Source organism: Bubalus bubalis, chromosome 12 (assembly GCF_019923935.1).
Source record: "Bubalus bubalis isolate 160015118507 breed Murrah chromosome 12, NDDB_SH_1, whole genome shotgun sequence".
Taxonomy (NCBI): Eukaryota; Metazoa; Chordata; class Mammalia; order Artiodactyla; family Bovidae; genus Bubalus; species Bubalus bubalis.
This window is the reverse complement of record NC_059168.1, coordinates 6,797,935-6,825,123: the sequence shown is the minus strand read 5'-3', so window position 1 is coordinate 6,825,123 and position 27,189 is coordinate 6,797,935. Positions and strand designations below refer to the sequence as shown.

Here is a 27,189-nt window from a genome sequence, read left to right as displayed (position 1 = left end):
TTACTCTCTAGTTCAAAAAAACACTGATTTCAGCATATCCTAATTGTAGCCCACTTACCCAAGACCACTTCCATTGTCTCATTAGCTGGACTCACAATCTCAGGTTTTGTGTTTCTGGATTTCTCTGAAAGAAAAACACCCACAAGGTCTCTTATAGATTCGAATCTCCAAAGATGACAACACTCGGCAAAATATATCAAACACTAACATATACAACACAGCATCTGCCTCTAGGGGCACAGTATTCATGGCAGGAGACAGAGGGCCAGGATTTTTGTGAAGGCAGGAGGCTGACTCAGAGGCCACAGCAAAACCATAACACCTCAGCCCTTCTGAACCCACAGAGTTTGGTGCTACAGAAAAAAAAAAAAAAAGACCACAAACATCACCAGGCTCTGGGTCTCCGGACAAGTGCATCTCTTCATGCAAATCAGGGAGAACAAAGTGGCTTCCCTGGATGGAGCGTTATAACCAGAAAGTCACTTAGTGCTAGATGTGTGTCTATTTGGTAATTTTCACAGTAACCCAAGAGTGAAAGCCACAGTTATCAAAGAATGCCACACACTTTGGCATACTTTATTACAGTAGGCAGAAAAATACTAAGAATCTCCAGAAATTAATCTGTCTTGTATTCTCAAGAAGTTAGGCTTCAAGAGTTGATCTGGGACCAAACCTGAGCAACTCCAAATTTGAATGCCTAGTATTCATTCTGCTACTTAAAAAAAATTGTTAGCTCCATCAGCTCAGGATATTGTCTCTTGTTCCCTACTGTATACCTAGAAAGTGCCTGGAAGATGGGAAATGCCCAACAAATATTTATAAATCCACCTTTAGAAGAGAAACAAAACAGAACCCCACCCCTGATTATATTATTTCTATATAAGGGATCAGAAAAGATGTCCAAAAGTAGTTAAAACCCATTTGAATTCTTAAAATTCTGCAGTACCCTGTTTTCCCTCAAATCTGGTCTGCTGGTCTGGCTGCAGTACCCCAAAAAACACAAACTGGAGATACGCAACGCCCAGGGAAGTGCTGCTAAGGATGGTTGTGACTCAGGACTCCTGAAATTTAGGAGTCACCGATACTTGTAGGATGTAGGCAAGGAATCGATTTCGAGACAACACAATTAACCTTTGGCAAAAATAAATAATTGTAGAACTGAGAAAACACGGCTATCTGAAAAGTGATCATCTAGGTTTACCTGGGATAGTCCCTATTAGGCCTGTTGTCCCAGAATAATTACTAATAGAGACTGCTTTAACTTTCAAAGTCCTGGTTAGAGTAACTTTACTCTTTTTTTTTTTTTTTGTAAACAGCTTGATAAATTTAACTTTCTATTTCATATCAGAGTAAAGCTGATTAACAATGTTGTGATTGTTTCACGTGGACAGCAAAGGGACTCAGCCATACATACACATGTATCCATTCTCCTCCAAACTCTCCTCCCATCCAGGCTGCCACGTAACACTGAGCAGAGTTCCCTGTGCTATGCAGTAGGTTCTTGCTGGTTATCCCTTTAAAATATAGCAGTGTGTGCATGTCCTTCCCAAACTCCCTAACTATTCCTACCCCCCATTCTTTCCCTCTGGTAACCATAAGTACATGGGAATAACTCTCTTCATACATTACTGAAAGCTTAGGAAATCCTAGTATTGAGAGAAAGGTTGAGTATTCTGCCCATCTCCAGGTAACTTATAAAGGTGCATTTGTTCTATTTTGTTTTAAAATAGTTTTTAATATGAAATATGGTGAATAGCAGCCTCAGGATGACTAACAAGAAAAATTGGCATGCACCTATTCATTTCTCAGCTGTCGGGCACCAGGCACATGACTACAAGCTGAGCACGCTTGATCAACAACACAGTTCATGACAACCTTGGAAGCTTGAATCTGCTTACAGAGGAGGAAACGGGCTTAGAGAAGTTATGTGACTGGGTTAACAAAGATCTGACAAGAGTGGAGCTTATTCCATGGATAAAGAAGCTGTGGTACATATATTCAATGGAATATTACACACCATTAAAAATAATGAAATAATGCCATTTTCAGCAACATGGATGGACCTAGAGATTGTCATACTGAGTGAAGTCAGTCAGACGGAAAAGGAGAAATATTGTATGACATCCCCCCATCAAGCTAAAAGAAATGATACAAAGGAACTTACAAAACAGAAAGAGACTTACAGACTTAGAGAACGAACTTATGGTCAGCAAGGGGGATGGGGGAATGGATAGTTGCTGCTGCTGCTGCTAAGTCGCTTCAGCCGTGTCCGACTCTGTGTGACCCCATAGACGGCAGCCCACCAGGCTCCCCCGTCCCTGGGATTCTCCAGGCAAGAACACTGGAGTGGGTTGCCATGTCCTTCTCCAATGCATGAAAGTGAAAAGTGAAAGTGAAGTCGCTCAGTCGTGTCCGACTCCTAGCGACCCCATGGACTGCAGCCTACCAGGCTCCTCTGTCCATGGGATTCTCCAGGCAAGAGTACTGGAGTGGGGTGCCCTTCAAGGGGGATGGGGGAACGGATAGTTGGGGATGGATATATCCATCCCTGAATGTGCACACACTGCTACATTTAAAATGGACAACCAACAATATATATACAATATATATTTGCTGTCACCACTGTGGTCTTCCCTCACTGACCCTAGCAGAGTACTCACCATACTGTGGATTGATGAATTTATAACTATGAAGAGTCATTTACTGATTTTAAGAGTGGCTTATGCAGATTGAGGAAATCAAGGAAGCCCTGTGGGGACTTAGAGAATCAACTTATGGTTACCAGGGGGGAAAGGTGCAGGGAAGGGATAGTTAAGGAGTTTGGGATGGACGTGTACACACTGCTATATTTAAAGTGGATAGCTGACAGGGCCTACCGTATAGCACAGGGACCTCTGCTCAATGTCATGTGGCAGCCTGGAGGGGAGTTTGGGGGAGAGTGGATCCATGTATATGTGTGGCTTAGCCCCTTTGCTGTGTACCTGAGACTATTGCAACGTTGTTAATTAGCTGTACTCCAATACAAAATAAAAAGATGTTTTTGAAAAAGTGTAACTTATTTCAAGGTCTGTTAGGGTCCATCAACAACTGCTAGACACCCAGACTCCGCAGGTGAGAGGTCTCAGAACTGTCCTTTCCCCAGTACTAGCCAGAGGAGTCCCTGAAGCCTCTAGAGAACCATCTTTAGCCACGCGCCAAAACAAGCCTCCTAGTTCAGCTGGAAAACTTAGCTCATCCTGTCTGTTTAATCAGCACTGCATCTGAAACAGGAATGAAAACATTTACATAGCATAGAGCAACAAAAACTAAAGCCAGGTGACCTCTAGCAAGTCATCATGCTTCTCCTGGACTTAGTCCCTCTGTAGACAGTGAAGGTGATATTACGCACGGTCTCTGGACCTTCCCGGATTTAAACTCCTAGGACTGCAGCTATGACTCACCCAGAGTAATCAGCTTTATCGCCCGGGTGACACGATACTGCTTTCCCAAGTGTGTGTACGACGCATGACACATATAGTGCCCACTGTGTGCTGTGTTCACATTTGTGATGATCAGCTTATTTGTTACTCCAGCAAAGTTTACGTTGTCAAGAAGTAGAGGTTTGCAATCCTAGACAGGGGGAAAGGAAGTATTGAAAACCAATTATTCATAGTTATATTCATGTAAGGGCAACCCACTCCAACATTCTTGCCTGGGAAACACTGTGGACAGAGGAGCCTGCTGGGCTACAGTCCATGGGGTCACAAAGAGTCAGATATGACTAACGGACTAGAACACACATTCGTGTATATGTGAATACAAAGGTACTTGCACAGAAGTTTTAATTTTGCTTTTTTTTTGGCGAAGTCATAATTATATTCCCAGGATATTACATTTTTATGCCTATGAGTCTTGCACTTTGAAGACAACTGGAAACAAATCTACTTTGTAATAAAAAAATGTTTGAGGAAAGAATGCCAGCTACAGTTTCTTAGTAATGATACACTTCCATTCTTCACTGATATTATTCTGTATTTTTAAACCTCTAAAAAATGATCATCCATGTAAGCTCCAACAAGCCAGGTAGATCAAAGACACCAGAATATGATGTATTCCATGCAGTGCTAGCTGATCACTTTTCAGTTACAGAAACCACTAAAGTTATCTAAGGACAACTTAGTATTTATAATAAAACATGAAATAATATACTTTGTAACAAAGAGTCACTTTAAAAAACCCTAAATTTATAATCCTTATTTTTAAACATCTTATATGCCCACTGTACTTTTCTCAGCTGTACCCTATTAAACAAAAATGACAGAAAGTAAATTTTTAGTTAAGCTGCAAATTAAACGCATACAATCATAAAACTTTAAAATGTTCTATTAAGTTTCACCACTCAAAAGCAAATAATCTGCCAAATGAAAACGCCCTTTGCGGATTCATCCTAATATCTCTGACAGCAAACTGTTGTATTTGCTAGAGAAGCAAGAGGCCATATGTCATACAAAATTACCTTATACCACTGCACTCGGGGTAACTCGTTGTTTTCATCTTTTAGAAAATCCAAGTAAGGACATACAAGTTGCCCGTCTCCTGCGGTCAGCAGTCTCTGGGTAAACACAGTCCTTTCATTGTAACACAAGTTAGGCTCATGCTGCACAAACTCTACCACTATTTTAATTTTTAGGCAGTAAGTTGAATTTCTAAAATAAATCAAAATAGGTTCATTAAAAAAAATTGGTTTTTTTCCATCCTGAAGTATTGCAGGTACAGACACCACATGTTTGTAACCTGTTTATCGCTTGCTTACCTCACTGAGCAATAGTAAGCTCCTGAATCCTCCACTTCAGCAGGAACAAACCAGAGCTTGTCTTTGTGCTGGTGAATCCTGGATCCTCTTTCTGTAGATACAGGCGTCGCGCTGTCATTTTTATACCAAGTTATAGGCTCTTTGTGTACACTTGTGATGAGAGGACACGAGCGAGCGTCGATCTCACGTGCGGGTGAAACTAGTGTAATTTTCTCTTCGTGTTCCTCACATTTATCTTAAAAAAGGAGAAGGGGAAAGTCATTTCTGTAAGAAATTTGGCAACGTTTCTTAATAGAATATCTAAATAAAAACACCAGTTATTAAATATATTAATTTGTGTTATACAGGAGAGTGTTAGCTCAATTCAGTCACTCAGTCGTGTCCGACTCTTTGCGACCCCATGAATCGCAGCACGCCAGGCCTCCCTGTCCATCACCAACTCCCGGAGTCCACCCAAACCCATGTCCATCGAGTCGGTGATACCATCCAGCCATCTCATCCTCTGTCATCCCCTTCTCCTCCTGCCCCCAATCCCTCCCAGCATCAGAGTCTTTTCCAATGAGTCAACTCTTCGCATGAGGTGGCCAAAGTACTGGAGTTTCAGCTTCAACATCAGTCCTTCCAATGAACACCCAGGGCTGATCTCCTTCAGAATGGACTGGTTGAATCTCCTTGCAGTCCAAGGGACTCTCAAGAGTCTTCTCCAATACCACAGTTCAAAAGCATCAATTCTTTGGTGCTCAGCTTTCTTTATAGTCCAATTCTCACATCCATACATGACCACTGGAAAAACCATAGCCTTGACTAGACAGACCTTTGTTGGCAAAGTGATGTCTCAGCTTTTGAATATGCTATCTAGGTCGGTCATAACTTTCCTTCCAAGGAGTAAGCGTCTTTTAATTTCATGGCTACAATCACCATCTGCAGTGATTTTCGAGCCCCAAAAATAAAGTCTGACACTGTTTCCACTGTTTCCCCATTTATTTCCCATGAAGTGATGGGACCAGATGCCATGATCTTCGTTTTCTGAATTTGGAGCTTTAAGCCAACTTTTTCACTCTCCTCCTTCACTTTCATCAAGAGGCTTTTTAGTTCCTCTTCACTTTCTGCCATAAGGGTGGTGTCATCTGCATATCTGAGGTTATTGATATTTCTCCCGGCAATCTTGATTTCAGCTTGTGCTTCTTCCAGCCCAGCGTTTCTCATGATGTACTCTGCATAGAAGTTAAATAAGCAGGGTGACCATATACAGCCTTGACGTACTCCTTTTCCTATTTGGAACCAGTCTGCTGTTACATGTCCAGTTCTAACTGTTGCTTCCTGATCTGCATACAGGTTTCTCAAGAGACAGGTCAGATGGTCTGGTATTCCCATCTCTTACAGAATTTTCCACAGTTTGTTGTGATCCACACAGTCAAAGGCATTGGCATAATCAATAAAGCAGAAATAGATGTTTTTCTGGATCTCTCTTGCTTTTTCTATTATCCAGCAGATGCTGGCAATTTGATCTCTGGTTCCTCTGCCTTTTCTAAAACCAGGTTGAACATCTGAAAGTTCATGGTTCACATATTGCTGAAGCATGGCTTGGAGAATTTTGAGCATTACTTTACTAGCATGTGAGATGAGTGCTTTTTCCATGATCCAGCGGATGTTGGCAATTTGATCTCTGGTTCCTCTGCCTTTTCTAAAACAAGCTTGAACATCTGGAAGTTCACGGTTCACGTATTGCTGAAGCCTGGCTTGGAGAATTTTGAACATTACTAGTGTGTGAGATGAGTGCTTTTTCCATGATCCAGCGGATGTTGGCAATTTCATCTCTGGTTCCTCTGCCTTTTCTAAAACAAGCTTGAACATCTGGAAGTTCACGGTTCACGTATTGCTGAAGCCTGGCTTGGAGAATTTTGAACATTACTAGCGTGTGAGATGACTGCAATTGTGCAATAGTTCGAACATTCTTTGGCATTGCCTTTCTTTGTGTTATACAGGAGAGTGTTAAGAACCTGACAATTAAGAGAATTATCTTGGAAGTCTGAAAGATTTCTAGTCACTTACTACCTGTGTCCTTGAGCAAGTTATTTAACCTCTCTTATCCCCTCTGTATAGCTGTTTTAATAAAAAGATGGAATAACCTTAATTTGCCCTCCCACCTGAACAGCTAAAAAAAAATGGACAAAGTATGTGAAACAACAATGTTCAAGACATTGAATGTCAGGGAACAAAGGACAGAAATACCACAAAGTCAGGACACAGAAGGAGGGGAACCCTAGAGTTTTCCCAAAGTACTGTGTAGAGGGAGATTCTAAACCGTGGCACTGCAGGGAGGAAAGTAGGCAAAACCCAGTGTTCTTTCTTGAGCTGAGGAGATGGACCTGGGAGTCCAGGTAAACCAAGAGACCGGAGGGCAGGATACCAAAGAGATTACAGCTGCACCCAGAGGAGGAGCGAGTTCTGGAGGACTACAGGGCTGAGCATTCCTCAATTCATGTAACATGAATCCCTTAAGGGCAGGAGAGGGCCTGTCTTCCTGGAACAGGGAAAGTCTTTGAAGAAATACAAGTTGAAATTTTTCAGGATTTTATGAAAATGACGTACCCACCACAGACCCCAAAGTCACAATGATCCCCAATGATCCCCAAAGAAACATGAAGAAAACCACACCACGTAAGACAAAAATGATGCAGCCTTCTTACCAGAAACAATACAAGCCAGAAGAGAGAAGAATTAAGATAAGTACTAAAAGGAAAAAAAAAAATCATCTACCTAGAATTCTACATCCAGGGAAAGTATCTTTCAGAAATAGAGGCAACACTGTAAAATTCAAGCCAGACAACTGGTAATACCTGGTTAATAATATTCATCCCTATTCCATCATCACAAAAAATACATAATATCAGTATGCTCCATTTTCAGTGATGCAAAATTGTATCATCTGGCTAAATTTTATCCTCCAGGTCTTTCAACTATACAGTGTCTCTTTTCAATTAATAAGCAATTTGATAGGTGGTATTTTGAGATTATGTGCATAGTCTATAAATACTTTTCATACAATTATTTTTGTATTCACTGATTATCTTGCTTGAATAAATTATAGAGGCAGAAACAGAGGCAAAATAAAGAAATAGAAGCAAAATACTTATTCATAGTTTTAAAATATTACTTTTTAAAATTTATTTTCATATATATATAAACTATCACCAGCACACTTGTACTGACAAAAAAATGTAAGGAGGTCCTTTAGAAAGAAAGAAAAATAGTATCAGATGAAAAAAAAATGAATCTACATAAAGGAATAAATAGCCCCAGAAATGTTTACTACATGGGTAATCATAAAATTTTTCATTTTATTTAAATCTCTTTAAAGATAACTGAAGATCACTTCATGGCAAATAGACGGGGAGACAATGGAAACAGTGACAGACTTTATTTTCTTGGGCTCCAAAATCACTGCAGACAGTGACTGCAGCCATGAAATTAAAAGATGCTTGCTCCTTGGAAGAAAAGCTATGACAAACCTAGACAGCATATTAAAAAGCAGAGACATTATACCAACAAAGGTCCATATAGTCAAAGCTATGGTTTTTCCGGTAGTCATGTATGGGTGTGAGAGATGGACCATAAAGAAAGTTGAGTACTGAAAAACTGATGCTTTTGAACTGTGCTGTTGGAGAAGATCCTTGAGAGCCCCTGGGACTGCAAGGATATCAAACTTTTCAATCCAAAAGAAAATCAGTCCTGAATATTCATTGGAAGGACTGATGCTGAAGCTGAAGTTCCAATACTTTGGTTACCTGATACAAAGAACTGACTCATTGGAAAAGACTCTGATGCTGGGAAAGATTGAAGGCAGGAGGAGAAGGGGGACGACAGAGGATGAGATGGTTGGATGGCATCACCGACTTGATGGACAAGAGTTCAAGCAGGCTCCAGGGGTTAGTAATGGACAGGGAAGCCTGGTGTGCTGCCATCGGTCCATGAGGTCGCAAAGAGTCAGACATGACTGAGCAACTGAACTGTACTGAAAGATAATTAAATGTTTAAAGCAAAAACAATGATTGTGAGACCTATAACATCTGAAGATGTAACATGTGTGGAAACAAAGGGGCAAAGTTCAAGAAGGGAGAAGTGGATGTATTCGAGGTTTTTTATACTATTTGTGAACTGGTACCACAGTCTATGGGGTCGCAAAGAGTCGGACACGACTGAGCGACTTCACTTCACAATCACTTGAAGGTATATAAAAGTCGCTTAAGTGAAGTCGCTCAGTCGTGTCCGACTCTTTGCGACCCCATGGACAGTAGCCAACCAGGCTCCTCTGTCCATGGGATTTTCCAGGCAAGTATACTGGAGTGGGTTGCCATTTCTGAGAAGTTAAAGATGGATACCGTAAGCACTAGGGCAGCTATTTTTTTAAAGTTATTATAAGCCAACACAGAAGATAAAATAAATCATGAAAATTCTCAATTTATCCAAAAGGCAGCAAAAACAAAAAGAGAAAAAGATAACAAAGAAATAATAGTACAAGGAGAAAATAAAATCACAAGCTCCTAAAATAAAACCCAAATATACTAATAATCATACACATTTTTTTCATGGTCTAAGTAACCCAATTGAAAGGCAGAGAGAGTCAGATTTGATTTAAAAAAAGGATCTTACTATATGCTAACATACACACAAACCCACACATATACACACTTTAAGTGTAAAAGCACCTTAAAAGTAAAAGTGGAGAGGGGAGAGAAATATTATGTTAATTAAAAGAAGATTTGAATGGTTACTACATTATTAACAAAGTAGACTTTACACTAAAGCATATTTCCAGGGGTAAAAAGTCATTTAATTACGACAGAGGAGTCATTTGTCAAGAGGTACATGGTAATCTTAGACATTTATTCACCTACTGACAGTGTTTCAGAATACATAAAGCAAAAACTGATAGAACTGCAAAAAGAAATAGAGAAGCCTGCAATTAGAGTCCAGAGATTTCAACACTACTCACAGTAACTGACACAACAAGTAGAACAATTAGAAAAGCAGCAGTGATGTAGAAGATTTGAACCATACTATCAACCAATCTGGCATAATTAGTATTTACAGAAAACCTTACCCAACAACCAAATACACATTCTTTTTAATTGCACACAAGAAAACTTATCAAGATAAACCATATTCTTGTTCATAACCCAACAGTTAACAAACTTAAAAGGGTTCAAAGGATGTTCTCTGGTGACAGCTGAATTAAATTAGAAATCAATAACAGAAAAATATCTAGGAATTCACTGATGTGTTTAAAACCTTAAAAAAATATTCTAAATAACCCATGCATCAAAGAGGAAATTAGAAAGTATTTTGATCTGAATGATAAAATACAACATATCAACACTTGTGTCATGCAAAGGAAAAAAATACCTAGAGGAAACTCAATAGTATTAAGTACCTCTGTAAGAAAAAAGATCTCAAATAACTTCAGTTTCCACTTAATAAATCAAAAAAGATTAAAACCTAAAAATTAAGTAAGCATAAGATAGTAAATGATATGGCTCCAAGAGAAAAATCAATGAAATAAAAAAAAAAAAAAAACAGAGAAAAACCAAAGATATCAAAAGCTAGTTCTTTCAGAATATTGTAAATCAACTATATTTCAATAAAAAAAAATTTTTTTAAGGAAAAAACCCAATAACAAGAACAACAAAATTTCAAGCCTAGATGGTTTCACTGGTTTACTCATAGAAGGAAAACACCAATTTTACACAAACTCTTTCAGAAAATTGAAGAGTCAGAAACACTTCCCAATTCACTCTGTCAAATAAGTATTATTCTAATTCCCAAACCAAAGACATTACAGGAAAACCACAAACCAGTCTTCATCATAGAATACAGATGCAAAAATTTTTTTAACATCTTAGCAAATCGAATCCTACAGTATATTAAAAACCAACAGTGCATTGTGAGGTACATAACATGCTAGGAATGCAAAGTTGGGTTCTTACCCAAGAAAAACAGCAACAAACAAAACTAGAAATAGGTGGGAACTTCCTAAACCTAATAGAGGACAGCTATAAAAAACTTATAGCTATCACATATAAGATTAGCAAGAAGGTAAGAATGTCCACTCTAACCACTTTTATTCAACATTGTATTGGAAGACCTAATTAGTGTACTAGGGCAAGAAAAAGAAATGGCATTAAGATTGAAGGAGAAAATAAAATGTCTATTTGCACACAACATTATTATCTATGTAGAATATGCTATGATATGCAAAGAAATCTACAAAAGATCTAGAGGGGTTCCTCAGTTGTAGGATATAATATGAATATGCAAATAGGAATGAGTTTATATTATCAAAAACAATTAGAAACTGGATTTTTAAAAATACCTTTTAAAATAGCCTCAATAGATATGAATAATTTAAGGATAAATCTGACAAAAGATGCATCAGACCAATCCAATGAAAATTACAAAATAAATTTTAAAGATTAAATTTATTTAAATAAATGTTAAGAGATCAAAGACAATGAAGACGTCTATACTTCATTCTTTGATCAGAAGACTCAATATTGTTAAGTAGTCCAATCTCTCTAAACCAATTTATACTCATTTCAATATTATCTGGGATTGTGATGGTTTCATGGGTGGATATGTATGCCAACACATAAATTGAATACCTTAAATGTGTGGTTTATTGTGAGTCTATTATAACCTCCTTTAAAGCTGCTTAAAAACAGTATTGAAACAGAAGTCACTAGGCGCTCAGCATGGTACCTGCACTGAGCCAGGACTGGTAAGTATTTCACTCCTAGGAAGAGCAGTAGCAACAACAATTAACAGTGATAAAAGAGTAAGCCTTAAGAACTCAGCTCAACACACTCTCCTGTTTATCTGGGGTTTGCCCAACGGGTCCACCAAAACTGTTCTGACCAAGTCACCTATGACTTTTAAGTTGCTAAATCAACGACTTTCAAACATCATCTTACATAACACATCTGCATTGCTGCTGTTATTCAGTCACTCAGTCCTGTCTGACTCTTTGCAACCCCATGGTCTGCAGCACACCAGGCCTCTCTGTCCTTCACTGTCTCCTGGAGTTTGCTCAAATTCATGTCCATTGAGATGGTGATGCCATCCATTGCACTGCACATGTGTTATCCTCATCCTTGAAATAGGTTCTTCACTTGGCTTCCAGGACATTGTCTGGTTCTCCTCCTACATTTCTGGCCAGTCTGTCACTGGCTCTTGGATGAGTGGGAGCCTGACCATCCATTCTTGGAGAGTTGTGGAGTTCACTACTTGACGCTCTGTTCTTTTCTAACCACCCTCACTCCCCATCGAGTCTCAGAGTTCGAATACCAGCTGCTTGCCAAGGTCTTCAACTTTATTCCTCCAATCTCTAGCTCCAGACTGCTTAATCAAATCACTATGTAGACATCTGCTACTGCTAAGTCACTTCAGTCGTGTCCAACTCTGTGCGATCCCATAGACAGCAGCCCACCAGGCTCCCCCGTCCCTGAGATTCTCCAGGCAAGAACACTGGAGTGGGTTGCCATTTCCTTCTCCAATGTAGACATCTAACGGACAGCTATTATGGTGCAAAGACTCTTGAGAGTCCCTTGGACAGCAAGGAGATAAAACACAGTCAGTCCTAAAGGAAACCAACCCTGAATATTCGTTGGAAGGACTGATGCTGATGCTGAAGATCAATACTTTGGCCACATGATGTGAAGAGCCGACTCACTGGAAAAGACCCTGATGCTGGGAAAGACTGAGGGCAAGAGGAGACGAAGGTAGCAGAGAATGAAATGGTTAGATGGCATCACCGACTCGATGCACGTAAGTTTGAGCAAATTCTGGGAGATGGTGAAGGAACAGGGAAGCCTGGCGTGCTGCAGTCCATGGGGTCACAAAGAGTCGGACACGACTTAGTAACTGAACAACAACAGCCTTAACATGTCCAGTCTGAACACGTGACCTTCCCCCTCTCATCAATCACAACTCCACTCTGCATGTGCTCACACTAAAACCCTCTGTCCCTCACACCCACATCCACTCTATCTGAAAATCCTCTTGGCTCTGTCATCAAAGTATATCCAGACTCTGACAACTCAATTCTCTTTGTCACCCTTGAATATTTACCTTCATAGCTTGCCTGAACCACTGTAACCACCTCCTAACTGGCCTATTTCTCCCTTTGCCTCCCAATGGTCTGTTCGCAGTTTAAGAACCAAAATGCGCCTGTAAAACATAGAAATTTCCTGGCAGTCCAGTGGTTAGGACTCCACACTTGCACTGTAGAGGGCCTGGGTTCAATCCTTGGTTGGGGAACTAAGTTCCCACAAGCCACAGAGTGCAACCAAAAAAAAAAAAATCACCTCTCTAGGTTTACACAGGAAACCTACACAGTCTTCCCATTTCAGAGGACAAGCCAAGATCCTTAGAAAGGTCACTAAGTTCTCTACACGGTCAACCCTCCCCTAATCTCTATCACTCAAATCATACCCCTCACCTTTCACTCTGTTCTAGCCACAGCGGATTTTAGTTCCTGGAGCATGCCAGTACTCCTGGCCATAGGACCTTGGCACAGGCTGCCTAGAATATTTCTCCACCCCCAACCTGGTCTTTATAGCTCCCTCGACCCCCTCCTTCAGGGTCAAGTCAAAGGTCAACTTCTTGATGAGATCTTTCCTGGCCACACTATCAAAAAAAAAATGTAACCTTCTGCCCACCCCAATCCCAAAACTTTATACCTTCCTTTTCCTGCTTTTTTTTTCTCTCTACACTTACCAACATATGACATAATATATATTTACTTATCTAAGGTATTGTCTCTGTCCATTACTGGAATGTAAACCCCATGCAGATAGATATTTCTGTTTGGATTATTCATGGTTGTAGCCCCAGTAGCAGAGCCTGGCACATAGTAGGGCTAAATGCATTTGCAGTAAGAGAGAGAGAGGGGAAGAGTGAAGATGAATAAATGGAGACAATAAAGAACTGTCAGCTATGGGTTCATAAAGATTGCATTTTACACCTCTTCCAAATGAAAGCAGGAACCCCCCAGAACATACTCTTTAAGCAGCAACAAAGTGGGGAGAGACCTGGACTAGACATTGGTGGTATGGATTACAACTCTCGCTCTGAAATAGCCTCATGACCGTGGGCACCTAACCTCCCTGGGCTTCAGTTTCCCAATGGACAAATGAGAGAATGAAAAGTAAAGATGTTGAAAGGGCATCCAGCAATACAGTTCTGTGACCTGTAAATCCAAAGACACAGGTAAGAAAAATGATGCTGTTAAGGAAGGTACCACAGGTATTCTATGTAACAGATTTTCTTAATGGACAGGAACACAAGGAAATGCTTTACTCACCAGTCTCCAGAGAAGGAATCAGTAAAGTCATGAAACAAAGAAGCCTGAGTAATACTTTCATATTCTCCTGGAGAAACAAACAAACAAACATTTAAAAAGTAACTATTCCCCCCAAATCTCTAAAGCTACATATATTGACTCCCCACCTGGCTTCACCCTCACCCCCAAGTCACACTGATAGGCTAGTCTCCCTACATCGTTTATGCGATCATGCTTTGTGATGCAAAATGGGTAAAAGGAGGATGAAGATTTTTAACAGAACTGGGGACAAGCTCACATAATTTAAGATGAACAAAACTTCCATCATCTGTGCCATCATTCATTTCCATTTAAATTTCCCCCAAATCCAACCTATGCTACATCCCAAGTAGACTACTCACTAGACCATCAAAGCATCTTGTCTCTACTTAGATGGATCTGTTCCCCACCTAGAACATAGCCACTGTCAGGACCCATGTGCAAAGCCCCAAACTTCCAGATCCTGCCAAAGGTCACACCTTCCCTTTATAATGTATGACACTAAACCCTTTGGATGAAATGGCACAGCCGCATAGAAATGAACCAGAAAGACCGCAAGAAATAATAACAATATATTACAATTGGGTTGGTTCTTATGATTGGTTGTCTTCCCCTTTTCTGGGGGCTTGCTAGAGCTTTCAATTTAAAATTTCTACAATAAACATGTTTTAATCTTACCACAAAAAAATAAAACCTCCACAGCCCCTCTGCATAGTTGAGAAGCCACACCCACAGAGCAGCAGCTACAAAAGGCATTGACCAGCCACTGGGCTATGTATTAAACTGAGGTCCTGGTGGTACTTTAGCCACTGAGTCACGTCCAGCTCTTGCGACCTTGTGGACTGTAGCCCACTAGGCTCCTCTGTCCATGGAATTTCTCAGCCAACAATACTGGAGTGGGTTGTCATTTCTTCCTCCAGGGGAACTTCCTGACTCAGGGACAGAACCCAGGTTTCCTGCATTGCAGGCAGATTCTTTACAGACTGAGCCACCAGGGAAGCCCCTGGTAACCTGTAATTTTAATTTCATAACATTTTGTCCATATCCATGGCAGGGGGCATAATCAGGTCAAGCATTTGACTGATGCCAGAAGGAAAGCATGCCCAGGGTTTTATCCATTAAACATCACTAAAATAATATCAATTGGAATTGAAAAAGGGGGAAAAAAATGCTCCTTTTGCCTACCTTTCTAAACTACTCAAGCCCACATGAAGTTAATGTTCAGTATGGCCCCTTTTCCTTTTGGAATGTTCCTGTTTGGTACCCCTGAGGCGGCGGCAGGGGGTGGAGGCGGAGTTGCAATTATGTGCACCAAACTCCAATCTCCTGCTTCCAATGAATTTATGAAAGTGAGAAAAGTGTTAATTCACTCAGTCATATCTGACTCTTTGCGACCCCATGGACTGTAGCCCACCAGACTCCTCTGTCCATGGGATTTCCCAGGCAAGAATCCTGGAGTGGGTTGCCATATCCTTCTCCAGGGGATCTTCCTAACCCAGGGATTGAACCTGGATCTCTTGCATTGCAGGCAGATTCTTTACCATCTGAGCCACTAGGGAAGCCCCTAATGTAGACATTTATCCAACAACCTATGAATTCCTCATATTCCACAGGCCTCAAACCAAATTTATTCTCCCCACCAACCTTGCTCCCCACTTCAGTGATAGGGACAACTCTGCCATGTGCACGCATGCGTGCACACACACACACACACACTGCATGCACGCGTGTGCACACACACACCCCCAATGAGAGATGCCGGCTCAGTAACCCTGACGCCTGCCACCCCAGAGCTGCTCTCGCCAGCACTAACTGGTCCATCTCCAGGGATTACCAAACTGGTTGAACCAGAGATTACCAAACGATCAGGTCAAAACACCTGCAACTGGCTCCCCAGTGCACCCCAAACAGTCTGCAGCCCTGAGCACAGCTCCTTGGTGCTGAGGCTCTGACTGCTCCCTTCAGACTCAAGCCTCCGCCTCCCTGTTCCCCGCCCCTCCACTGTCAGCCTTCACCTTTCCCTGTGCTCCAACCCCAGAGCCCTTGGCTTGGCTCTGCCCTTCACCTCCCAAGGTCCCTCCCAATCCATCCGGTCTCAACCAGGGTCACCCTCCTCCCACCGCCCCAGGGAGCCCCCAGTACACTTGCCTGGCTATTCCTTCCTCCTCTGCGCCCCCACAGCAACCAGCATGAACGTAATAACGTATGTCACTGCCGTTACCCCAGGACAGGAAGCCCCATGGGGACAGGAACCACAGCTTCCCTATCACTGCATCCAGCACTGTGCTGAGCTGGGAATTCAGAAGCCCATGGTAAGTGCTCACAGAATGGCTGAGAAAAAGAACTAAAAAATAGCTGTCCACTATACCCAACCTTGGGGGCAGTGTCCAGGGCAGACCATATAATCTCATGCTTTGGAAAAATATCTGTCGTTTTAGTTTTACAGAAGATGAGACTTGCCTAATTTTCTCTAGCCATAAGTTACTTGCAAACACAAAATATTTTAACTAAGACATCACAAACCCAGATTCTAATAACATGAAGTCATTAGAATATTACCTGAAAAATATTCTATTTAAGGGAGAAGGGAGGGTGAGACAAATTGAGAGGGTAGCAGGGAAACATATACATTCAGTTCAGTTCAGTTCAGTCGCTCAGTCTTGTCCGACTCTTTGCGACCCCATGAATCGCAGCACACCAGGCCTCCCTGTCCATCACCATCTCCTGGAGTTCACTCAGACTCACGTCCATTGAGTCGGTGATGCCATCCAGCCATCTCATCCTCTGTCATCCCCTTCTCCTCCTGCCCCCAATCCCTCCCAGCATTAGAGTCTTTTCCAATGAGTCAATTCTTTGCATGAGGTGGCCAAAGTACTGGAGTTTCAGCTTTAGCATCATTCCCTCCAAAGAAATCCCAGGGCTGATCTCCTTTAGGATGGACTGGTTGGATCTCCTTGCAGTCCAAGGGACTCTCAAGAGTCTTCTCTAACACCACAGTTCAAAAGCATCAATTCTTCAGTGCTCAGCCTTCTTCACAGTCCAACTCTCACATCCATACATGACCACAGGAAAAACCATAGCCTTGACTAGACGGACCTTTGTTGGCCAAGTAATGTCTCTGCTTTTCAATATGCTATCTAGGTTGGTCATAACTTTCCTTCCAAGGAGTAAGTGTCTTAATTTCATGGCTGCAGTCACCATCTGCAGTGATTTTGGAGCCCCCAAAAATAAAGTCTGACACTGTTTCCACTGTTTCCCCATCTATTTCCCATGAAGTGATGGGACCAGATGCCATGATCTTCGTTTTCTGAATGTTGAGCTTTAAGCCAACTTTTTCACTCTCCTCTTTCACTTTCATCAAGAGGCTTTTTAGTTCCTCTTTCTGCCACAAGGGTGGTGTCATCTGCATATCTGAGGTTATTGATATTTCTCCCAGGAATCTTGATTCCAGCTTGTGCTTCTTCCAGTCCAGTGTTTTTCATGATGTACTCTGCATATAAGTTAAATAAGCAGGGTGACAATATACAGCCTTGACATACTCCTTTTCCTATTTGGAACCAGTCTGTTGCTCCATGTCCAGTTCTAACTGTTGCTTCCTGACCTGCATATAGGTTTCTCAAGAGGCAGGTCAGGTGGTCTGGTATTCCCATCTCTTGAAGAATTTTCCACAGTTTATTGTGATCCACACAGTCAAAGGCTTTGACATAGTCAATAAAGCAGAAATGGATGTTTTTCTGGAACTCTCTTGCTTTTTCCATGATCCAGCGGATGTTGGCAATTCGATCTCTGGTTCCTCTGCCTTTTCTAAAACCAGCTTGAACATCTGGAAGTTCACGGTTCACTTATTGTTGAAGCCTGGCTTGGAGAATTTTGAGCATTACTTTACTAGCGTGTGAGATGAGTGCAATTGTGCAGTAGTTTGAGCATTCTTTGGCATTGCCTTTCTTTGGGATTGGGATGAAAACTGACCTTTTCCAGTCGTGTGGCCACTGCTGAGTTTTCCAAATTTGCTGGCATATTAAGTGCAGCACTTTCACAGCCTCATCTTTCAGGATTTGAAATAGCTCAACTGGGATTCCATCACCTCCACACAGCGCGGGCGACTGCAACAGCGCACATAATGTGTCCAAGAGGAGCTACCCCACGTCCGAGGTCAGGGGCCAGAGCCGAGAGTGCCAGGCTGGGCATGGGAGGACCCCATGCCCGAGGGGCGGCAGCCAAGAGGAGTTACCCCACGTCCGAGGTCAGGGGCGGCGGCCGAGAGTGCCAGGCTGTGACAGGGCAGGAGCAGCCGAGAGGACCTACCCCCCGCCTGAGGCCAGGGGCGGCGGCCGAGAGGAGCTACCCCACGCCCAAGGAGGTGGCTGCGCGGGCGCAGGAGGGCCTAGAGGAACATATACATTACTGTATATAAAGCAGATAGCTAGTGGGAATTTGGTGTATGACACAGGGAACTCAAACTGGGGCTCTGTGACAACCTAGAGGGTTGGGATGGGGTGAGAGGTGGGAAGGAGGTTCCATAGGGAGGGGACATATGTGACTTATGACTGATTCATGTTGATGTATGGCAGAAACCAACACAACATTAAAAATTAATTATCCTCCAATTAAAAATGAATTTTAAAAAGTGGTATTAAAATGTATAAAAATGTTACAATGTGCTTTTAAAATACAGGCACATTTTATTTTATTGCTCTTCGCTTTACTGCACTTCACAAATGTTGTGTTTTGTTTTTTTGAAACAAATTCAAGGTTTGTGGCAACCCCTCGTTGACCCCATCTATTGGAAAAGTGATCCCACTTTTCCAACACCATTTGCTCCTTTCATGTCTGTGTCACACTTTGGTAATTCTCACAACATTTCAAACCTTTTCATTTCTATTATGTTTATGCTCATCAGTGATCTTTGATGTTACTACTGTAATTTGTTTTGGGGTTATCACGAACCATGTCCATAAAAGACAGCAAACTTAATTGGCAAATATTCTGTGTGTTCTGACGTCTCCATCAACTGGCAGTCCCTCAATGCTCTCCTTGGGCCTCCCTGTTCCCTAAGACACAACAATATTGAAATTAGGCCAACTAATAACCCTACAATGGCCTCTAAGTGTTCAAGTGAGAGGAAGAATCAATGTGGCAAACTTCACTGCTGTCTTATTTTTTTTAAATTGCCATGGCCATCCCAATCTTTGGCAACCACTCCTGTGATCAGTCAGCAGCCATCAATATTGAGAGCAGATCAGACCCTCCACCAGCAAAAAGGCTGTAACTCACTGAAGCCTCAGATGATGGTCGGCACTTTTTTAGCAATAAAGTATTTTTTAGTTAAGGTACATACATCACTTTTTTATTGCTCATTTAATAGACTGCAGTATGGTATAAACTTTTATATGTGCTGTGAAACAGAAAATGTGTGACTTGCTTTATTGTGGTGATCTAGAATCCAACTACAGTATCTCTGAGGTATGCCTGCAAACGCAGGGAATAAAAGACATTCTAAGCATGAGAGACCAGCCTCGTCTCAGGTGGTGCAGTGGTGAAGAATCTGCCTGCCAATGCAGGACTTGGATTTAATCCCTGGGTTGGCAAGATACCTTGGAGTAAGAAACGGCAACCCACTCCAGTATTCTTGCCTGGAAAATCCCACGTACAGAGGAGCCTGGCAGGCTACAGTGCTCGGGGTCGCTAAAAGTCAGGCACAACTGAGTGACTGAACACACACATACACATACACAAGCCTGAGAAACACCTCCATTCCCATTCTCCTCCACTTACCCTCAGCATGAGGAAAATGATTTCTATACCTGGTTCAAGCCTTGAAACCTACCTCAGAGCAGTAAGGCCACATTCCTTAAATATCCTGTAATTCTGACATTTTATTCACATAAATTAGCCTTCTCCCAAAATAATCGAAATTAACAATATTATCATCATATTTACCTTTAAACGATACTCAGATTATCAAATAAGATAGGAGGCTTTGATGTCCTGCCGTCTGGTTTATTAACTCTGTCACCCCGAGGAAGTGTGTTTTAAATCTCTACAATACAGAGGAAGAAAATAAAGGGTTAATGCATTTCCCAATTACCTGTTCCAGGTCAATCCATAACCCACATTTGTTTATTAAAAATGAGATAAAGACATCACAAAATCAACTGAATTCTGCCAGCTGTTAGTTACAAGCTCTGGCTTGCTTGATGAGTAGGCAGAGAAGACAAGGAAGGTGCCAAGCTGAATTCATAGTGTGTGTGTCTGAAGATGTATCTCCAAATTAATTGCAGGCAAGCAATGCTTAATAACGACCAGTCCAAGACCAGTGTGATCTTGGACATAACTCCTCCTCATGCAGTTTCCTCATCTATACAGGTGGTGATGACTTTAGAGCCCTTTGTATCCTGTTAGATACATAAAGCACTTCCCAGGTGGCTCAGGGTAAGGAATCTGCCTGCCAGTTCAGGAGACGCAAGAGACATGGGTTCTATCCCTGGGTCAGGAAGATCCCTGGAGAAGGGAATGGCAACTCACTCCTGTATTCTTTCCTGGGAAATTCCATAGACAGAGGAACCTGGAGGGCATAGACAGTCCCTGGGATGGCAGAAGAGTCAGACAAGACTTAGCAACTGAGAATGCACATACGCAGAATCATAAAACACAGGAGACCAGCCCCAGGGGTCCAGGTTTTACTTCACCTGTCCTGGAACTGTTCTGGGAAAAAGGAGGAGGTGGGAGACGCCCCCTTCCCCTCCACAGGGGACTTTCTATCCCCTGATGACTCCCTGTCATTCCCAGGACTCTAGGGCCAGGGGATCAGCTCCAAACCATGGGGTGGGGGTTAAGAGTCACACAACCCAGGGAGCAAGGACAGTGGAGAAGAAGCAGGTAAAGATGCACCACCCAAGGCCACGCTAAACATGCTCCCAACCAAAACTAACAAAATCCCCCTTATGCCCCAGAGTGACACAAAAATTCCAAGAGCAAAGCCAAACCAGACTAGCTTTTACCCTCAGAGTCCTTGAAAGGTTGGCCAAGTCAGAAAATCCCTCAGCATCATTCATGTTCTGTTGTATGCCAGGCAAAATGGGAGTGCCCGAGACAAAAATAATTTTAAAAATTCAAAATAGAGACTTCCCTGGTTGTCCAGTGGTGAAGACTGCATTTCCAACATAAGGAGCACAGGTTCAATCCCTGGTCGGGGAACCAGGGACCCCACATGGCACTCAGTGTGGCCAAAAATAAATAAAATATAGTTTAAAAATTCAAACTAAATCAAGTGAAATATAAAATGAGAACCTGCTCTTCAAGATGCTCACAATTTAGGCATCAGCCATATGTATAGGAAGATCCCCTGGAGAAGGAAATGGCAGCCCACTCCAGTATTCTTGCCTGGAGAATTCCATGGACAGAGGAGCCTGGTGCGCTATAGTCCAGGGGGTCGCACAGAGTCAGACACGACTGAGTGACTAACACTTTCACTTCACTTTCACAGGTGATCACAAGACACATCCCACATACTCACACTGGATAGAAGCTCAGCCTCTGGGTTTCAGTTCCCCCTTTGGATAAAATTGGAACCATGATAAGAGTATTTGTCCTTAAAGGACTATTGTGGGGATTAAATGAGCTACCACATGTGAAGGGCTTAGAACACTGTCTCACAAATGGTCATTCTGAGTTAAAACTGTTATCAGTCATCTCATGTTCTGATGATAGATATAAGTTCTGGTAAAATTATTTTGAGGTATCCATTCATTTCTTTACTCATTCACTGCTGAGTGAATAAGTAAAGTCAATATATAGTCAATATACAGTCATTGGTATATTGAAGATCTACCACATGACTGTATATTGAAGATCTACCACATGCCTTGAAAAGAAAGCTATGACCAATCTAGACAGCGTATTAAAAAGCAGAGATATCACTTTGCTGACAAACGTTTGTATAGTCAAAGCTATGATTTTTCCAGTGGTCATGTATGGATGTGACAGTTGGACCATAAAGAAGTCTGAGTGCCAAAGAATTGATACTTTTGAACTGTGGTGCTGGAAAAGACTCTTGAGAGTCCCCTGGACTGCAAGGAGATCAAACTAGTCAATCATGAAGGAAATCAACCCTGAATATTCACTGGAAGGAGAGTTGGACTATAAAGAAAGCTGAGCGCAGAAGAATTGATGCTTTTGAACTGTGGTGTTGGGGAAGACTCTTAAGAGTCCTTTGGACTGCAAAGAGATCCAACCAGTCCATTCTAAAGGAGATCAGCCCTGGGTGTTCTTTGGAAGGACTGGTTTTGAAGCTGAAACTCCAATACTTTGGCCACCTCATGTGAAGAGCTGACTCATTTGAAAAGACCCTGATGCTGGGAAAGACTGAGGGCAGGAGGAGAAGGGGATGACAGAGGATGAGATGGTTGGATGGCATCACCAACTCAATGGACATGGGTTTGGGTGGACTCCAGGAGTTGGTGATAGACAGAGAGGCCTGGTGTGCTGCAGTTCATGGGGTCTCAAAGAGCTGGACACGACTGAGCGACCGAACTGAACTGATGCTGAAGTTGAAGCTCCAATACTTTGGCCACCTAATGTGAAGAGCTGACTCATTAGAAAAGATCCTGAAGCTGGGAAAGACTGAGGGCAGGAGGAAAAGGGGGCAGCAGAAGATGAGATGGTTAGATAGCATCACTGCCTCAATGGACATGAGTTTGAGCAAACTCCAGAGGACAGTGGAGGACAGGGGAGCCTGGCATACTGCAGTTCATCAGGTCACAAAAAGTCAGACACAATCGAACAACAACTGCATGCCTATGTCTATACTTGGTCCTGGGAACAAGGCTAGATATACTGACCCAGGGGCTCAAGGAGCTCACCAGCCAGCAGGGAGAGTGGGCATGTCCACTGAGTCACACCATGATTCGGACAGCTGCCCCAGGCGTGAGGTGAGCCTCATGGGGGGAGAGCACAGGAGAGATTCATCACGTTCCTGACCGTAAGTCAGAGTTGAGGTGCAAAGTGGCAAAGCTTAGAAAGGCGGAAAGAGCCCAGAACACGCAGATCCTTGCTGAGAAGTGGGGACTGGAATCTGTAGGTGGCAAAACAACCATTGAAAGGCTTTAAGCCACAGAGTAGTGTATGATCAGATTTTTTGTGTGTGGAAATTTTGGCACCTACGTGGAATATAAATGGGAAATAAGTGAGGAGGCAGGGAGAGCAGGCAGCCAAGGAGGGGCCATCCAGGTTGAGCAGGGATGCAGGCATGAGCAGCCAACAGAGACAGACGGACAAAGTGAGACTCACTGGGAGGTAAGCCAGAGAAGCAGTGACTGAGTGGGTCTGGGACCCACTGGCCCTGAGTCACGCTTGTGGTGCCAGCAAGGGGCAGGGCAGGGTGAGGAGGGTGGGTTCCAGTACCCACAGAGCCGAGGAGATGCCCACAGGGGTGTCACTCACTGCACCACCAGCCTGGGTCTCCTGGAACCACACGACAGACCCTGCGACCATGAGAGTTGGGTGAAAGTTAAGTGAAATCCACAAGGGATCCGGGACGACCTGGAGTTGAGACAGCTCAGACCTGTACTGGGAGCATCATCACAAGATCACAGCTGGAGCTAAACGGGGTGACCCTGGGAAAGGGGGTGGGCAGTAATTCTTCCTAGGGTCACAGACCCCTTCAGAAGTCAGATAAAACCATGGAGCTGTCCCAAAGGAAAACACACCGACAAAAACAAAATAGTCTGTATAGAGTGAGAGATAGTCCAGAACCACCTTAAACACGGTGGGAAGCTTCCGCTGTCGGTGAGAGAAGGCAGGTGAGGCCCTGGGGTAAACCAGCCTGGTCACTGTGGAGAAGGTCGTTTCCTGTAGGAGGCGGGCCCACTTCTTAGGAGGGAGTTGGCATCTTCAGTGGCCGCAGCTGCCTGGGGAAGGAAGAGCACACACAAGAGTGTGAACTTGGATGGAGACGGTAAGTCATCCACCACGGCACAGGTCTCAAGGTGTCCAAAATAACAAAACAAGCTTGCAAAGATGAGTCACACATTTAAAGAGCACGTCCTTTGAAAAAACAGATTCAGGAAATCAAGTCGGGGTGAGGAGCACAGAGGTTGACAACCCCTCGTTTGTTTTAACTGAACACACACACCTGGCACTTTGCAGTACCCTGGGGCTCAGGAATGAGTCAAACCACCTCAAGGAGCCCATACCTAAGGCACCTTGAGAATAACGCTCAGAGAAACTTTCCAGCTGCCAGGAGAAACTTCCAGGCCCTGTTTAAAAACAGGCTTCCTCTACGAATCATCACTTGTCCTTTCCACTCTTCTTTAACACCTGCATTCCAAATTACATAATTTGCTACTGAGGTTGTGTTGTTCAGTTGCTCAGTCGTGTCCAACTCTTTTTGATCCCATGGTCTGCAGCATACCAGGCTCTTCTGTCCTCCACTATCTCTTGGAGTTTGCTCAAATTCATGTCCACTGAGTCAGTGATGCTATCTAACCATCTCATCCTCTGTTGCCCCCTTCTCCTCCTGCCCTCAGTCTTTCCCAGCGAATTGGCTCTTTGCATCAGGTAGTCAAAGTATGGGAACTTCAGCTTCAGCATCATCAGTCCTTCCAATGAATATTCAGGGTTGATGTCCTTTAGGACTGCCTAGTTTGATCCCCTTCTGTCTGGGTGGCCCTGCACTGCATGGCTTATAGTGTCATTGAGTTATGTAAGCCCCTTCGTCACGACAAGGCTGTGATCCATGACGGTTACATAATTTGAGAAAACTTCAGAAAGCTGAGATGGGACTGCCCTTCTGAGACATCCTGCAGCCAGTTCATCATCCACTCCTGAGTCTGCAGTTTACTTTTAGTATTCTGGAGTCTGATATTTTATTTTTTCTCAGGTCTGTATCATTTCCTTGGGCCTCTGAGAAGCTGGGAAAGCCTCAGCATAAGGGCTTTCAATGCCCGATGGGTAAAACAGCCTAACTCAATGCCAAACCTTCCACGTAGACTAAATGTGCTAAATGCCACCCTTGTTGTTCACTTTGGATTTACTGTGAGAAAGCACAGGGCATCGCATCAAGGTGTCAGAGCTCATCACCGTGAAGCATAAGACACCAGATCAAAGACACGCATCCAGGATCTACCCATCCCCAGGCTCCTCCCGCTGAGGGGCTCAGAATGACCATAGCTGATGCGAGCCCTGTGGATGATCTCAGGGAGAAATTAACAGAGTGGGGAAGGCGGAGGACAGATGAGCAGAATGGATTTATTTGGGAAGCCCAGGAAATCTTCTGCAAAGAAGTGGACACCACACCCCGCTAACCACTTCACTTTCTCTCTTCCTCTTTGCCCCAGAAACTTCTTAAAAGGATTTTCATATCCACTCTGAATGGCCTGCCCTCTGCTCCCCAGTCTCACGGACCTTGTGAAATGTGTCACCTAGGCCACCACAGGCTCTTGGTTGCTCCACGTGAAGGGACCACCCCCCCTCAGTCCCCATCTTACTGGACGGCTCTACAGCACATGGCCCCCACCCACCCCTGCTCTGGGCCATCTCCCTGGAATGAGGGCCCAGCCCTTCTCCTCTGTCAGCTCTGAGCCGTCTCTGCTCCTGGCTCATCTGTAAGCCCTGTGTCCTTCTGCCTCCATGCTGCCTCTACAGTACTTCCCACGACTGTCATTCAATCCGATCCTTCCTAGTCGGCCAGCTTCTCCTATGACTTCTGATCAGCTCTGAGTGGATTCTCTGATCAACAGCCTCTCCCACGGGCTCCTGCACACCCCCTTCCTCCACAGTTAGGAGTGCCAAGTTACACAGGCTCTCCTTGACACCCCGCACTGGGTGCCTCAGGGATGCAGAGCTCTGGCCACGCTGGGCGGCTCCCCCAGTCACTGGAACTCCCTGCCCAGCCAAGGAAGAAGGGTCCAGGGCAGACCCACTGAGTCTCCTGCAGTCCTCGGAGGAGGGCCCCCCCTTACACATCCTGCATGTGCTAAGAGTTCAATAACACTTGTAGAAGTCAGGGTGGAAGGAAGGAGAGAGAGAGGGAGGGAGGCCAGAAGGAACCCACCCACCACCTTTGCACTAGACCAAAAAGGGACCAACACCCACCTGGAATGAAGCAGGGGAAGCACGCACTGCCCACGAGTCAGAGGACAGACAGAGGGGAGCCATCCCCGGGGGCTGGAGATGCCTGAGACTTGCCCGGGAGAAGGTGCACCAGTGCTTAAGGCGGGGGACAAAGGCTCAGAGCTGGAGGGGGCAGGAGGTCCAGGGACTGGGGAGCAGGAGCTGGACTAGAGCACTTCAATGCCACGAGGAATTCTGGGTCAGCATCACCCCCCTTATCCAGAGGAAACTCAGCAAAGATTTCAAAAATGGTGTTTTGAAATCGATTTGTAATAAAATTCAATATATCCTTTTATTTGTTATTTGTTGCTTTTTCCTTGCTGCTTTTAATATCTCGACACATATATGTGGAACCTAGAAAAATATACAGATGAGCTTATTTGCAAACCAGAAATACAGACGTAGACGTAGAGAACAAATGTATGGATACCAAGGGAAGAAATGGGGTGGGAGGAACTGGGAGACTGGGACTGACGTATACACACTATCGATACCATGTATAAAATAGATGACTAATGAGAACCTGCTGTATAGCATAGGGAACTCTACTCAATGCTCTGTGGTGACCTAAATGGGAAGGAAATCCAAAAAAGACTCCATATAGCTGACTCACTTTGCTGTACAGCAGAAACTAACAACATTGTAAAGCAACAAAACACCGATAAAGAAAAATAAATAAAAATTATCCTTTTAGAAAATATCTACAGTCACTGATTTATTCCACCACGTTATTTCTCAGGTGAATTTTCCACATAAAATAAGATGATTAACTCCCCCAGTAAATGAACAAGCGCCCTCTGCCCCGTCTTTATTATGTATGAAATTTCCCAGACTTGCTGACATTGTCTCCATCGCAGCTTCCAGCTGATGTGCAGAGGCGCGGCAGTGCATTGAGGTACCCAGGATA

At 43.4% G+C, this 27,189-nt stretch overlaps 1 protein-coding gene across 9 annotated transcripts in view; it reads right to left on the bottom strand.

The window, feature by feature from the left end:
- IL1R1 (interleukin 1 receptor type 1) overlaps positions 1 to 27,189 on the bottom strand; it is a 131,301-nt gene that overhangs the window by 14,496 nt on the left and 89,616 nt on the right. For 7 of the 9 annotated variants that reach the window (XM_044925713.2, XM_044925712.2, XM_006054063.4 and 4 more), the window contains 7 exons: positions 23,928 to 24,079; positions 20,112 to 20,211; positions 14,154 to 14,220; positions 4,793 to 5,027; positions 4,496 to 4,685; positions 3,441 to 3,609; positions 59 to 124 (listed from right to left, as the gene is read on the bottom strand). In XM_044925713.2, the coding sequence (XP_044781648.2) occupies positions 59 to 124; positions 3,441 to 3,609; positions 4,496 to 4,685; positions 4,793 to 5,027; positions 14,154 to 14,214 (721 nt within the window). In that variant the 5' untranslated portion in view covers positions 14,215 to 14,220; positions 20,112 to 20,211; positions 23,928 to 24,079. Of the gene's footprint in view, positions 1 to 58; positions 125 to 3,440; positions 3,610 to 4,495; positions 4,686 to 4,792; positions 5,028 to 14,153; positions 14,221 to 16,319; positions 16,463 to 20,111; positions 20,212 to 23,927; positions 24,080 to 26,264; positions 26,637 to 27,189 lie in introns of those variants that run through there. The other 2 variants (XM_025260762.3, XM_006054068.4) reach the window with 2 other exon arrangements.